This window comes from Octopus bimaculoides, chromosome 12 (assembly GCF_001194135.2).
Source record: "Octopus bimaculoides isolate UCB-OBI-ISO-001 chromosome 12, ASM119413v2, whole genome shotgun sequence".
Lineage (NCBI taxonomy): Eukaryota > Metazoa > Mollusca > Cephalopoda > Octopoda > Octopodidae > Octopus > Octopus bimaculoides.
The window spans coordinates 159,621-175,771 of record NC_068992.1 but is presented as its reverse complement, the minus strand read 5'-3'; the positions used below and the strand labels follow the sequence as shown (position 1 = coordinate 175,771).

The following is a 16,151-nucleotide window of genomic DNA, read 5'->3' as shown; positions in this document are numbered from 1 at the left end:
TATTATTATTATTATTATTATTATTATTATTATTCAGGTCACTACCTGGAATCGAACTCAGAATCTTGGGGTTAGTAGCCTGCGATCTTAGCCACTACAGGCATACGGTGTAGTGGTTAAGAGCACAGGCTACTAACCCCAAGATTCCAAGTTCGATTCCAGGCAGTGACCTGAATAATAATAATAACAACAACACGAAAAATAGCTTAGGAATGAGAATCCAGGTTCGAAATTTCCCCCAAGACACCTGATGAAGGCTGGAGGGTTAACAAACAAGATGAGGACAAATATCTGTCAAATGTAAATTATGTAAGTTCAATGGAATTTAAACAAGGGAAATAAAAATATCATCATCATCACCGTTTTTGTTTATTTGTTTAGTGTTTTTTTTCTCATACTGGCATGAGTCAAATAAGCTTTACTACAGCAGTATATTACAGCCAGATCCCCTTACTGTCATCAACTTGATCTTTCAAGTATGGCCTTTATTACTCCTTTGGGTTTCACTCATCAAAAAGACCCGTCCTCCACAGCAGAAGTGTTAATGCCACTCCCTACTAATGAAAAGGGCTCGGTTGCAAGAGCCCTGTGCTGGTGCCACATAAAAGTGCTCATGTCAGTGATATATTAAAAGCATCTGGCACACACCATAGAGTAATTGGCATTAGGAAGGGCATCAAGCTGTAGAAAACATGCCAAATCAGACTGGAACCTGGTACAGCTCTCCTGCTTGTCAGCTCTGGTCAAACGAACCCACCCATGCCAGCATGAAAAACAGAGGAGATTAAAGAATGATGATGATGATGGTGGTATATCATGTATATTTCTGTATACATACATCTTGTCTGACTCTGGAAAAATATGTTGAAGCAACGATAATGAGCATAATAGACATGTGTGTGTATGCATGTGTATGTATGTGTATGTATGTGTGTGTGTATGTGTGTAAGTGTGTGTGTGTATATTCATACAATATATGACTACAAGTACAACACTGTACAACACAAGTACAGCACTCTGGATGAGTTTTACTGCCTAAAAAGCACCTGTTCTGACAAACCAGTCATACTTGTATCCATATATTGTAATAAGAAAATCTATCTCTTATGACTCAAGCTCAGAATTCATTTTCACATTTGTTTCCTTCTTATTATTTCAACTAAATATTTCCAGTGAATTTTACCATCATTTATAAACCCAGTTGTTACTTTAAATATCAAATCTGACATAATGGATGAAACCTTGTTCCTTTTATCTTTTTTACTAAATGAAATTTGAATCTCAGTAAAATATTAACCATTTTCTTATATTTCTCTTGAAATACACTGTTTTTGTTTAAAATAATTTTGAAAGTAACAAAGAATTAAATAAAATAACTTTTGTCATAATTAGGCTGATGTTTGGAACATAAATTAACATGAAATTTTAATGGACAGTTTTAATTTAGATCTCTTTAAGTAGGAAGTTTTTACTACAGAACCCGGGGCTGATCTCAGGTAAATTGGTATCAAGAGATTTAAATCATTCTCTCTCTCACCCTCTCACCCTTTTTCTTTGTTTCTCTCTCTTTCTATTGTTTCCTCTGTCTCTTTCTCTCAGTCTATATAATATATGAACTCCCCACTTCCATATGTACTCTGTTAACCAGTATTCCCAGCAGCACTGACTGGGGACACAGCTCTCTCTCTCTCTCTCAGTTGCTTCCAGGGTGATTTTATTTCACTTAATTCTGAAATATAGTGTTTTTTTTTTAACAGAATTCATCTATAAATAGTTACATATGTATATCATCACCATCATCATCATTACCATCATCGTCATCACCATCATCATCATCATCTTCTAATACCATTAATATTGCTAAAAAAAGCTCCAGTTTAGTTGATGAGTGTAGATGGCAGGATTCTACAAAGTTTCTCAAAGTACTCTTGCTAAGAAACCAAAAGGCTCTGCTGCATTTTGTGAGGGCTGAAAGTTTGTAGTTTGTGTGATGGACAAAAAGTAGCCATTTTATTTTAAATGATAAACTTGTGGATATAGTGAAGATGAGTAAAAGCTTTCTAGTTAATGGCTGCAATGGTCATTTACTTTCTTCAAGTGTTGAAGACAATCATCATCCAATGTTTTAAATCTGGGTTTTGTCCATTAACAGGAGTGGCTAGATCTACCTCAATGTTATAGCAACCACCCTCACACTATCTCGCCCTCTTGCCCGGTTTTGGGTGTCTCCCCTTTTCAAGTCAACCTTCCCAACCTCCTCCTCCACCTGTCCCCTCCATATTTTCATGTCTGCCTCGCTTTTGTGGTCTATTTACCTCATACTCAAACACCCTCCTCAGAACCTGCTCCTCCTCGTCCCTCCACAACACAAACCCAAATGTGGTTTGCTAATACCATTGCTACACGATGGCAAGTCAACTCCTTGATAGTTTGGAGACTTGGTTTTCTTTAGACGGATGTGAAGAACCTGTCTAGGACGGCTGTCATATATCTTGTGTCAGCTCTGCGTTTCTTGTCTCTGTTGCTGAAGAGAAGATAACCACTTCAAAATGCATGCATCTCATGGTCTGGATAGGGGGATAGGGGGCGCTGTGAGCTGACTCAGTGTGTTTACACCCATTTGTCTACAGCAAGAAATTTTCTCCATGACAAAATACAGTGAGCAGCTTTGTTACAGATTCAAATAGGCCTCAAGCATATTTGAACTGGTACCAAGTTTGTAACTATCACATGCTTTATAGACATTCCTCATATAGTCTTTTCTTCACAATGTAGAGAAATCTCTTGTTTCGAACAAAAGAAATTGTTTCAAAGAATTCTTCCATTTACTTGAGCCTTCAAGAAGAAACTAACAGAATAGATGAGTAAGTAAAATCCTCTTGAATGCCTTGATGAATGTCAGTGGCATTAGCAGCTGGTTGGATGGGCGATGATAATGAAGATGTCTTAACAAAGATAATAACAACTTTTCTTACAGGAACAACAACAGCAACAACATCGATGAGCTGGTTTGGCATCTGTCTTTGTATTGTTTGGATTCACAAAAAAGTTAGAAGTTAGCTGATAATTCTTCGTTCCTGTTCTTGTCAAATGTTGCTTACCCTGACTGATAAACAAACTCTACCAGAAATACACAGGATATTTTAGGCATGTACACACACACACACACACATACACTCACACACACACACTCTTTCTCTCTCACAGAACACATGCACACTCTCTCTCTCTCTCACATACACACACTTCATCTCCTGGCCCAAGAATTGAAATCATAATCTTACAGCCATGAGTGCAACACCCTAACCACTGAGCCACAAGCCTGTGTGTGTGTATGAGAGAGAGAGAGAGATAAGTAGGTAGGTACTAATATGTATCTATAAGTATATATATGTATATACCTGTGTATTTTTTACTTTGTGTGTGTGTGTGTGTGTGTGTAAATGTGCATGTGAGTATTTTTGTGCACGTGCCTTAGATACATATTAATCAGCTTATTAAAGTAATATAGATACCCTTCAGCTTAGTGGACAACAAAGTCTTATCAAGTTAAGATGACAGTTATCGGACATCATCATGGGGTAATGCCATCATTTTGATTGCTTCAGAGATAGATTTGCCATCGTTTCTTAACACATCATTCTCATGCATTAATTTATCATCTTCAAACAATGAAAATAGCAGACAAACAGGCATGAACTACATTCTGATAATCTCAATAGATTCCAAGGGTTTCTGCACCTTTGCTAAAAACTGCTTTCTTTTCTTATTCTATTTCGGCTTTCAAATCGTTTTCTCCTTTCTAGTATCTTTACATCATACTTATATAATCAGTTTTATAAATATATATGTATAGATAGAAAGATAGATAGATGGACAGAGAGATAGATATATATTTATAAGTATCATCAATCATCTTAATACTATAGATATTTTCTCTCTTCTCTCTCCTCTTTACCTTCTTCTTTTGAGCTCTTTGCTATTTCTCTTTACTTTCACATATTTCCAGCACCATTGGATGTAAGATTAAAAGAAGACAGCTATGAAGCTACGAGCAATAAGGAGATATGCTGGGAAGGAGATGAGCAATAGCTTGATGGGAGTGATGGGGTCAAGAATGGAAACTGATAGGATAACAAATGTGGGCTTGATAGGGTACAAATATTGCAGCCTTTATACTCTACCACTGTCCCCCAGTTAGAGTAAGTACATTTCACCATGGGCCATCTGCAGTACTGGACATTGCCAAATCAGTGTAGTTGTTTCTCATCTCCTCAGCGAAATGTTGCAATATCTTCAAGTCAGCAGGCAGCAAGCTGGTAGAAACCGGACGCAATGCTTAGCGGCATTTCGTCTGTCTTTACGTTCTCAGTTTAAATTCCGCCGAGCTCGACTACACCTGTCATTCTTTCAGGGTCGACAGATTAAGTATCAGTTGCCCCAATTTACCTGTTTCACCCTATGTATAAGGATGGCTGGATATACGTATGTATGTGGTGTGTGTGTGTGTGTATGTATGTGTGTATGTATGTATAGCTCTCTGACTCTCAATATCACTTTGTCTGAATTAGCAGATTTTCAAATAATTTGACCTCTGGATATTTGCATTGACATTGGTTTAAGAAACATTTGTTTAAATATTTTATTGAAGAGATCTACTAATAACCATTATGATCTCTTCATTCTTCACTTATAAATCATTGCATCATTGGTACAGTTACTTGATTCTTCACCTCCCTTCATTTTTAAGCTGGCCCAGTACAAATGGTAAGATTGCATGTTAGTTCTTGCCCAAATTGAATACATCAATGAGTTGAAGGAAAAGAGGGGGTTTATTTCACCTTTCTAGATTACATCTTAATCAAATAATTCATTAAAAAGAAAACAATTCTCTGAGAAGCATGAAGAAAAATTAATCTGTTTATTCAGAATAATTGAATAATTCTGTAAAGCATTGCAAAAGCAGGAAATTATTCTGGAATATTCAATAATCGTTATTTTACAAAATATTCTTTGTTTTAGTTTTACTTCAGGGAGGCTAATTCTTTATAATTATCAACAACAGCAGAAGTAGAAGTGGATGTTACTAAGTAGAATGAAGCTTAAAAATGGAAATAACTTCCAAAAATGAAATATGAAGAAAGGTTTGGTGGGTAAAAAATTCAAATATTGTGAGTTAGGTTTTGATATTCCTAAAGCTTCAATTTATGTCTTGTTTTGCCAATACTAACTGTGTTAGAGTGCATCAGAGAATTAAAGAGAGAAGTTAGGAAATTGACAGCTGAAAGATAACAGGAGCGAACAAGAATGGAGATGGATAAAAAAAAAAGGATGAATGATATAAGAGAAGGAAAATAAGCAAAAAAAGGAAAAAAGAAAGAAACTTGTTGAATATTTTTGGTATGAAACACAGTAAATACAGAAAATATTTGGTCTTCTGGATGACAAAACTACCACTTACTGCTGTTACAAGTACTACTAAGAGATTACGTGATTACATTAGTGTTAAATTACTCTAATTTAATTCTATGTTCTAAGTATCAAACTAAGTTTAGTGACTCAGTTTTATTTCATGCGTTCACCTCGTATCCTTTTAAAGTAAACTTTTGATTGCCTTCTAATTTGCATATTGGTTTGTTTCATAAGTGGTGTGATACTTTTTGCACGTAGATCTTTAGGTTCTGCATTTTTTTTAATCAGCGTGCATTTTTGAGTATATACTGCGTTGTATTTGCTCACACGTTGACTCCATTATTGGCTTGCATTCGAGTAATGTAATCCAAGTTGATAATTCTGTATTAAAACATAACAATTAGGTTGCTCGAATGGCAATTTTGAGGACCCTTTACTTGAGGGGTCCTCAATTTTGAAATAGCTGGGAATTTACCTGGGAGGTACCTGGCTACAAAATTGAAGCAAATTGTGTGACTGCTTAGAAACTTATTTTTTGATTCCATGAAATGAATCCAAAAAATATGGAACAGAATTCTTTAACTACAAGAAGTTAGAAAAGCTAACAGGAACCTTGTGAAAATGGCATAGTGCACAGCTTGTTCTGTATCAAAGAAATGATCAAAGGCCAGAATAAATTTGGATTATGGAATAAGATGGGATGTGTTGATTTGCCAGATGAGATCGACACTTTGAATGGAATCTTTTCTCAAACAAAGAACTTACACTATTTAGCCTTTTCCTTTGTTGCACTGAGTTCAAATCCTGGCTGGGTCAACTTTAACTTCTATCACTCAAGGGGTAATCAAATGACTAGCACGAATAAGTTGAAGGTTGAATCAATTTGTCTCCATCCATAGAAAAGTGGCTTAGAGCCTAGTCAATAGAAATCAATATGTTGCAAAGAATGGTGATTGATGGAATCAAATGAAAATCACGGAATAACAAACGTTATGTATGATGTTTGATTATAAATATCGAATGTGTTGATCTGGTTCTTCCAAGGGATACACTCTCAGACATTTTGTCTCTACAAGAACGAAAATGAAATTGTCATCATATGGCAAATTGGCTGAAGATTCTTACAGGAATTGCTGGATAGGGAATGGTGAGATGGTGGATTGGATGCAGACAGAAGGAGGATGGCTTGTGGCAAGTTAGGTTGGCGCCACAAACATTAAAAACTATTTATTGTTACAATAAATCTCAGATTGGATTTTTGTGTTTGTGTGTGTATGAGAGAAAGAGTGAGAGAGAGAGAGAGTGATAGTGTCTATATATGTCTGCATCTGTGCATGCGTGTGTGTACTCAGATACTTTGCTTGCATGAGTGTGTGTGTAAGAGAGAGAGTGTGTGGGTAGGTGTGTGTGAATATGAGAGAGAGCATATGTGTGTGTGTGTGAGAGAGAGAGTGTGAGTGTGCATGTATGAGTGTGTGTGTGTGTGTGTGTGTGTACTCAGATACTTTGCTTGTGTGTGTCTTTTTAGAGATTTTCTACAGTCTGACTACTGTGTCTCTTTTTATTATTAATGTATGTTTGCGCATGTATCTTTATAGGTTGTGTCTATGCGTGTGTGAGTGTGTGTGTGTGTGTGTGTCATTACACATGTATATGCTTATGTTTTACATGAACACACACATATGTTTGGTATGTGTGCATGTAAGTGGTATTGAAGTACCTCCATAGTTTCAATGTTAACTTTTCGGATGTAGTAACAGGAGCTCATATACAGATTTCACAGTTGTTCATATATAATGATAGACAGGGCTTCAAGTGAAAACTGCAGACATCTTCTGTCAGCAGTTGGAAGAAAACCAGGAAATAGTGTCTGACTGGTATTTCGTTTAGAAATTCTAGAACGATAATGGCAGTGTGGTAAGCAGCCTGCTTACCAACCACATGATCCTGGGTTCGGTCCCACTGCGTAGCACCTTGGGCAAGTCTTCTACTATAGCCTTGGGTCAACAAAGCCTTGTGATTGGATTTGGCAGACGGAAAGTGAAAGAAGCCTGTCGTATATGTATATATATGTATGTGTGTGTATATGTTTGTGTGTCTGTGTTTGTCCTCCTAACATCGGTTGACAACTGATGTTTGTGTGTTTACATTCCTGTAACTTAGCGGTTCAGCATAAGAGACCGATAGAATAAGTACTCGGCTTAAAAAGAATAAGTCCTGGCATCGATTTGCTCGACTAAAGGCGGTGCTCCAGCATGGCCGCAGTCAAATGACTGAAAGAAGTAAAAGAATAAAAGAACAGCCAACGTCAACAAGAGTTGAACTCGGCCAGTAAAAGAGGAGAATAAATATCAACCTGTTTTAACCTTCTATGAAGAATAAAAAAAAACTAGTAGAAGTAGTAGTAGTAATAATGATTTCAAATCAACCCCCGAAAGGATGAAAGTCAAAGTCAACCCTGGTGGAATTTGAACTCAGAACATAAAGATGGACGAAATGCTGTAAAGCACTTTGCCCGTTATGTTCTAACGATTCTACCAGCTCACTGCCTTGGTAATAATAATGATGATAATAATGATAGTAATAATAGTAATCTTTTCTGCTGTAGGCACAATGCCTGAAATTTGAGGGGAGGGGTCTAGTTGATTACATCGACCCTATGTTTCACTGGTACTTGATTTATCAACCCCAAAACGATGAAAGGCAAAGTTGACCTCAGCAGAATTTGAACTCAGAATGTAAAGACAGACGAAATGCTGCTAAGCATTTCGCCTGGTGTGCTAACGATTCTGCCAGCTCCCCACCTTTGTAATAATGATGATAATGATAATAATAATGATGATGCTAAGGCAGTGAGCTGGCATAATCGTTAGCATGGTGGATGAAATGCTTAGCGGTATTTCCTCTGTCTTTACATTCTGAGTTCAAATTCTGCCGAGGTCGACTTTACCTTTCATCCTTTTGAGGTCGATAAATTAAGTACCAGTTGTATACTGGGATCAATCTAATCGACTGGGCCCCCTCCCCCCCAAATTTCAGGCCTTGTGCCTAGAGTGGAAAAAAATAATAATGATGATGTTGATGATGATAATAATAATCCTTAGTACTATAGGCACAAGGTCACCAATTTTGTAGGAAGGGTTTAGTCAATTATATTGACCCCTAGTGCTCAATTGGGACATATTTTATTGACCACGAGAGGTGGTAAAGTCAACCTTGACAGAATTTGAACTTGGAACATAATGAGCCAGAAGAAAGTGCTAGTAAGCATTTTATCTGCTATGTTAAACAAAGATGGCCTGAAATTTTCTTGGATGCTTTACCATTTCTGCCATCACCCCACACCCTCACATTTTAGATAAATACCATCCACACATAAACAATAATCTATCAAACCCACGTTACAAAGATCAATCAAACCCATTTTACAAACAACCTTTTTTAAGATACTTAATTTTTCTTATGACATGGATATTTTTCAATCAATTACATGGAGACAAAGCAGAAAAACAAAAATAAAACAAATCTCCCAAAATGCAGTTTTCTTTTCTTTCCATTAATAACTTCCTAGAAAACATACACCAACCATTCTTTTTGCAACTGCCTACTCAACGATTTCTACATAAATAAATACAAAAGAAACCATGGGAACTCAGGTCTTTTAATGGATATCACTTCACATGGCTTCTACAAACATTAATTCTCAGTTTCAAAGTAATCCATGTTTCGAAAATAGCAGTTTGGTGTCTCCAAGACACAACGTGGTATGACCAATCTACTTCATTTCTCAATGTCACTTTATTACTTTTTCTCACTCCACCACACCACCTGACCTCAGATTCAATTTCTCTTTCCCATAAATTACTTTGTTTATAAAATACATACCAGTTAATATCTGTGTATATTTGAATCTTCCTGAGTATATATTATCATCATCATTGCCATCTTCCTTGCTGGTTCGAATCAAATGGGTTGACAGGATCCAGTGAGCCAAAAGACTTATGGTTTCTATGGTTGGATGCCCTTTCTAATGCCAACAACTTTATAGAGTTTAGTGAGTGTTTTTTTTCCGTGATACAAGTACTAGAGAAGTCACCATGTAATTTGCAAGACAAAGGAAAGAGAAGCCACCTCAGCTGAATGGGACTGTAGTAGAGGGGGAGGTGGTTTTATGCCAGATGGTGAGAGGCTAAAGTATGACAGGGGATAGACACAAATGTGTTGCTATAGAAGGCTGTCTCACATAATATAAAAATTGGTTGGAGTATCTGGATAGGAAAGAAGATAAAAACGCTGGTGATGAGGTGACAAAGTGTCCTGTTCAGATACATGAGGCTATCGTATAAATCTGATCCGGTAGTTGTATCTTGCAAAGAGGTGACATGTGCAAATTCTTCCACAATGTTAAAGGGTGGAATATCACCCCTCGCAAAAACTGCCAGTTGGCAAGTATCTGTCATATCAGTAGTGTTGTTGATAACAATTGAAAAATATTCAAGACTTTGTAACACACCTCCCAAGCTTCTCCTGACATCAACCACCATTTCTTCAATTCTTCACATGACTGTTCTGAAGGACAAACTGATTTCAGAAAATAAATCCTTTTTTTCTGGGCATATAACTTCTACTACTTTCATCATACATTCCTCGAAGAATTCACCATTGCTGAATGGCTTTATTCTTTCTACTATCGGTCTTGAAACTTCATAACCAGCATGGCTGCTTCTGTCACTTTCTTCAATTTTAAAAGTGAAGAAAGAAGACTGCTTAAGAAGATTGTTTTTCAGCCTTGCTACCTCATCTTCTCGTGCCACTCCAAGGAAACTATTGTAATTGTTATGACAAACCTCGTAATTATGTTTTTTATTCAGAACCTTCTTAACTTCTATTGTTTCTCGGCAAATTAAGCACACACATTTGCCAAAATGTTCAATGAAGAAGTTCAGTGTCCATGAATTGTTGAAAGCCCAATGTTCAAAATCAATCTTCCTTTTCTTGTTTTCCATGGTGTTAATTTGGTCAGCAAAAATCTGGGAACATAAAACAAAACAAATACTAATTGTTTGACAAAAATAGACAGAAATGTTTTATTAGAATTCAGTTTCTTAAATTAACCCGGATGATAGTGAGGATTAATGGGCAAAACCATGCTAGCTGATAAAATCTTCATGACTATAATCAACTTCCATTGTACTGCAGTAAAAGTAAATTATTTTTTCATGAAAAATATAACATGGAAATTTTTCTTAACACTTCATTTCATTTTATTTAATTCATTATTGTTAGATTAATATTAAATTAACATTATTATTAAATCAATATACAAGTAATTGTTCATGCAGCCACCCCTGTCTGGAAAAATCATATTGTTGATAAATTTTTTTCAATGTTTTTATTTCTTTTACCGGTAAAAATTATTTTTGTCTTTTGTACTATCAGGGCCTGTGCGGGCGCGCTACTGTCTGACAACTCAATATGCATTGAGTGTGAATCTGTATGCACGTTTTTCCCACAGTCATGCTGTGCAATTATTTTCAATTAAATCCAAAAACAAAGGTGTTGAAAAATAAATGTTAATGAAGGTTATTCAGGACCTGCCAAAAATGCTCCATATGCCAGATTAGAATGCTTGGTGGGCCAGGGTTTGCCGGGTCCTGAACTAAATCATCTACCTATCATCATGGAGGCTTTCTGAATGGCCTTTTTTGATCCCTTGGATAGCAACTGAATGCATTCATTCATTGTCTGTGAACCTTAAAATATGTCTGGTCCATCAGAACTTACATTCTGTATTCTGTGATCATGTCGTTCACTCCACTCCATTCTGGAATTATTTCATTTTGGATGTGTTCTCACAATTATATTCCTAGAATGGATCTTTCAATGGAAAGAAATAAATGTAAGATAGACAGATGGATGTACCACGAGACTGGAAAAAGCAAAAGGTGTGAAAGTAACAGATGGTATAGGATTCATTCAAAAGCAAAGAATGTGCTTCAAAAATCATTTCCAGCCAATTACCTTCTTCTTCACAAATTGGAGTTCAGAACATTAAACCCTCAGTAAATGCCACCCAGTCCTATGCTCTCTCACATCCATTCCTATGCTCTCACCAATGCTAGTGAAGACAATGATGGGGAGGAATTTTATCAAGAGCTAAAGAAAGTGTCAGCTTACAAATCTACTTTTACACGCACACACACACTGATACAAACATTAACACATATTTTCATTCCAAATATACATTCTACGCTTTTATTCTTTTCAGAAATCTAGGAAAATCTGGACTTCGAGTGTCAAATGTTGGATTTGGTAAGTTGTTATTATTTTAATATTTTATTTACATAAATAGTTACAGTACTTCCTCTTTTTGCATGAATTTCATTATAAAACATTTTTTATATACATGCTGTCTTTAAAAATACAACGAATATTGGTGGGAGATGAATATTGTCCTACGCTGTGAAAACATTGCACTGACAAGGCATAATCAGGTTGAAATGCATCTTGCCAGCCACCGATGGGATGGTTCTAGGTTCAGTTTCCAAACCTGGTATCTTCTTTCTAATATCTTTATACACTAATATATGTCAATACATGGGAATAGAACTGTTTACACATTATGTTAAAGAATAAAATTTGTTTTATTCAAGCCAAAAAGATATATTTGTATTTCGGGACAGTAATTTTTTTTACTTTTCGCCAAATAAACACATGCACTAAATATTCATTCTTCATTCTTTTATTACTGTCCTTATTGTAATTCATGTTCATTGTCCGGAAATCTCTCATTACACATCTGTGACCTCTTCAGTGGCACTTTCCATCTTCATGTGTGCTCTTGCTCTGCTTATTCCATTCTGTTCTTGTAGAACATTCTATTCTGTTCTTTAGAAGAACATTCCATTCTGCTCTTCTTTTAGAAGAGCAGAACGGATTAATCAGAGCAAAAGCGTACAGAAAAACAGAAAGTGTCGCTGAGGAGGTCACAGATGTATGACGAAAGACTCCCAGACAATAGACATGAGTTAGAATAAGAACAGTAATAAACAGTTCTATACTTAAAAAATGAGGAACTATCTACATTATTTACATTTGACAGATATTTGTCCTCATCTTGTTTGTTGTTAACACAACGTTTTGGCTGATGTACCCTCAAGTCTTCATCAGGGTCTTTGGGGAAATTTCAAACATGGGTTCACATTCCTAAGGTATTTTTTGAGGTTATTATTGTTATTATTATTATTCAGGTCACTGCCTGGAATCAAACTCAGAATCTTGGGGTTAACAACAAACACGATGAGAACAAATATCTGTCAAATGTAAATAATGTAATTAAAAGGTGAAGAACAAATATATATTGTGTGTGTGTGTGTTTATTTGGCAACAAAAATATGACCATTCCGAAATACAACATTTGTTTCAACACACGACTTCACATCGGGAATCTTGCAACACAAATTTATAAACGTGTCTCTGTGTGTGTAAACATGCATATATGAATGCATGTATATATTTGACACTTATATTTGAGGAAAGCTTTTCACTCACACATGTATTTCATATCCTTTACATATTTTCCCAGTTTTCATGTTCTTCTGCTTGTTGCCTGTCTTTGATTTCCTCTTCCCTTTTCTAGTTACTACCTAACACTTCAGTAACAAGCACAGCTGCACAATACAACAAATCTCTGCTACTAGTTAAGTTATGTACTTTTATCTTTATACAAATCTAATTAAATGTTCTCACTGTGATATTTAATCTGTGCAAGATAGCAAAATCAATAGTGTTAAACAAATGCCTTGTTGTATTTAATTAATTCCTTTAATTGTTCATATTTCCAAACCTGATGACTTTTACATTGCTTTCATATCATTAGAGTTTATAAATAAGTACCAATCACACACAAGGGTTAATTAACCAATTATAACTTCTGCCAAAATTTGCAGCCTTTGGCATCTACATGAAATGAAATTATTGTTGAAAGGCATCAATGACAGAATCGTTGGAACTATGGAGAAATTGCCTTATAACATCTTACACTATTTAGTTAATTGCTTCTATGTTCTGAGTTCAGATTTTACCAGTGGTGACTTTGCTTTTCATCCTTCCAGGGGGCAATAAAATTAATACTCTTCAATACTTGGGTTGTTTTAATCAGATAACCTCTCCTCACAAATTTAAAGCCTTAGGTTCTAATGTTAGCAATTATCATTATTTTATCTTTCATCCTTTCGGGGTTGGGGAAATAAGTACGGATTGAATATTGCGGGGTTGATGTAATCAAGCTAGCCTCTCCCCTATCAAACTTCAGGCTTTGTCCCTATTGAAGAAAAGATTATTATTATACCCATGGGCATATGGCGTAGTGGTTAAGAGCATGGGCTACTAACCCCAAGATTCCAAGTTCGATTCCAGGCAGTGACCTGAATAATAATGATGATAATAATAATAATAATAATAATAATAATAACATTGAAAATGTTAGGAATGAGAACCCAGGTTTGAAATTTCCCCAAGACACCTGATGAAGGCTGGAGAGTATATCAGCCGAAATGATGTGTTAACAACAAACAAGATGAGGACAAACATCCATCAAATGTAAATAATGTATATGATTCCTCATCTCTTAAATATAGAACTGTATTATTATTGTTATTATTATTATTACTATTATTATTATTATTATTATTATTATTAAAACAGTGAACTGGCAGAATCGTTAGCATACCAGGCAAAATGCTTAGTCTCATTTTGTCTATCTTTACATCTTGAGTTCAAACTCTGCTGAGGTCAACCTTGCCTTTCATCCTTTCGGGGCCAATAAAATAAGCACCATGTCACCCAAAACACACATACAGTGTGATTCACAATTCTTCTGTAAGTTCACTTACACCCAGCTACTTCATAACCAAAATGTGAAGGCGCATGGCTTAATGGTTAGAGCATCGAGTTCACAATTATATGGTAGTAAGTTCAATTCCAGGACTGGGCTGTATGTTGTGTTCTTGGGCAAGTTTCTTTGTTTCACATTGTTCCTGTTCACTCAGCTGGACACATGAGATGCGATGTCACTGGTGCCAAGCTGTATCGGCTTTTGTCTTTCCCTTGGTTAACATCGGAGGCATGGAGAGGGGAAGCTGGTATGCATGGCTGACTGCTAGTCTTTCATAAACAGCCTGGCCCAGAATTGTGCCTCGAAGGGAATTTCTTGGTGCAATCACATGGCCATTCATGACCAGAGGGGTTCTTTACTCTTTACTTCATAACCAAAACATTACTCTTTTCTACTCTAGGCACAAAGGCCAAAATATTTGGGGAGTGGGGGCCAGTCGATTAGATCGACCCCAGTATGCAACTGGTACTTAATTTATCAACCCCGAAGGGATGAAAGGCAAAGTCGACCCCGGCGGAATTTGAACTCAGAACGTAAAGACAGACAAAATACTGCTAAGCATTTTGCCCAACGTGCTAACGTTTCTTTTCTACTCTAGGCACAAAGCCTGAAATTTTTAGGGAGGGGGAGGGGGGCAGTCGATAAGATCGACCCCAGTACACAACTGGTACTTAATTATTGATCCCCGCCAAAAGAGTGGAAGGCAAAGTCAACCTCAGCAGAATTTGAACTTGGAACATAAAGACAGGCGAAATACCGCTAAGCATTTCGCCCGGCATGCTACCGATTCTGCCAGCTTGCCTCCTTTAACCAAAACATTACTGCACGAACCAAGAAATGACCCAAAGACAAACTGGTATTGCTAATTTTCATTGTGGTTCTCAGTTCTTCAAGACATTGGTCTCTACTGTTCCCTTTGGCAGTCACACAGTTTGGAGAGGGGATGGGATGAAGTTGAAAAAGAAAAATTCTCAACAGCACCATGGCAAAAAGAGGAATGACAGGCATACAGGGTGAAGGTGCATGGCCTTGTGGTTAGGGTGTTGTTCTTGTGATTGCATGATCCTTGATCTAATTCCTGCACTGAGTGGTACGTTGTATTCTTGAGCAAGACATTTCATTTCAAGTTGCTCCAGTGCACTCATCTGCACAGGAGTAACCCTGGACATTATTATCATCATCATCATCATCAACAACAGCACCGTCAGCATCCCATTTAAAAAATGCCGTGGAAATGTCCAGGGGTTGTTGTTGCTGTGGATGATGATGATGATGAAAATGGTAATGATGCTGTTGATGATGATGATGATAATGGCAACGATGTTGATGATGATGTTGATGACTCCAATGATGATAACGATGCTGTTGATAATGCTGATGATGATGGGGCAGAGTTGCACCATTCCTTTTAATTAAACATTTTCGTGTCCAGCTTGTGGCTGAAGCTGTGCAGCAATGATTGAGAAATACGGTCATGAAAGGATTCGCAAATAATAGGGGAAATGGTCTTTCTCCTTTATCTGATTCAAAAGACAGCCATAGACAAGCATAAGTAAGCCTTTGCGAATGTGGGTGTGTGTATTTGAAATGAACAATGTTTAGAATACACAAGTGCAAGGGCCATAAAGTTTGGGATATATACATACAGGTGTGTGTGTGTGTGTGTGTGTGTGTGTGTGTGTGTGTGTGGATATATATGCATACAGACAGACAGATAGATAGATAGATAGATAGATAGATAGATAGATAGATAGATAGTTAGATGAATAGGTAAACAGAAAACAGATAGAGAGAGAGAGAGAGCAGTAGAGACAGACAAACATATAGGCAGGTAAGTATATAT

General features: G+C 36.5%; 2 protein-coding genes across 5 annotated transcripts in view; one reads left to right on the top strand and one right to left on the bottom strand.

Moving 5' to 3' along the window:
- Positions 1-16,151, top strand: part of LOC106880139 (voltage-gated potassium channel subunit beta-2) — a 153,501-nt gene that overhangs the window by 49,056 nt on the left and 88,294 nt on the right. For all 4 annotated transcript variants that reach the window (XM_052972030.1, XM_052972029.1, XM_052972031.1 and 1 more), the window contains one exon: positions 11,681-11,724. In XM_052972030.1, the coding sequence (XP_052827990.1) occupies positions 11,681-11,724 (44 nt within the window). The remainder of the gene's footprint in view (positions 1-11,680; positions 11,725-16,151) is intronic.
- LOC128249175 (uncharacterized) overlaps positions 8,555-16,151 on the bottom strand; it is a 12,235-nt gene continuing 4,638 nt past the window's right edge. Inside the window, exon 2 of the mRNA XM_052972032.1 lies at positions 8,555-10,442. Coding sequence (XP_052827992.1) covers positions 9,969-10,442 — 474 coding nt within the window. The 3' untranslated portion in view covers positions 8,555-9,968. The remainder of the gene's footprint in view (positions 10,443-16,151) is intronic.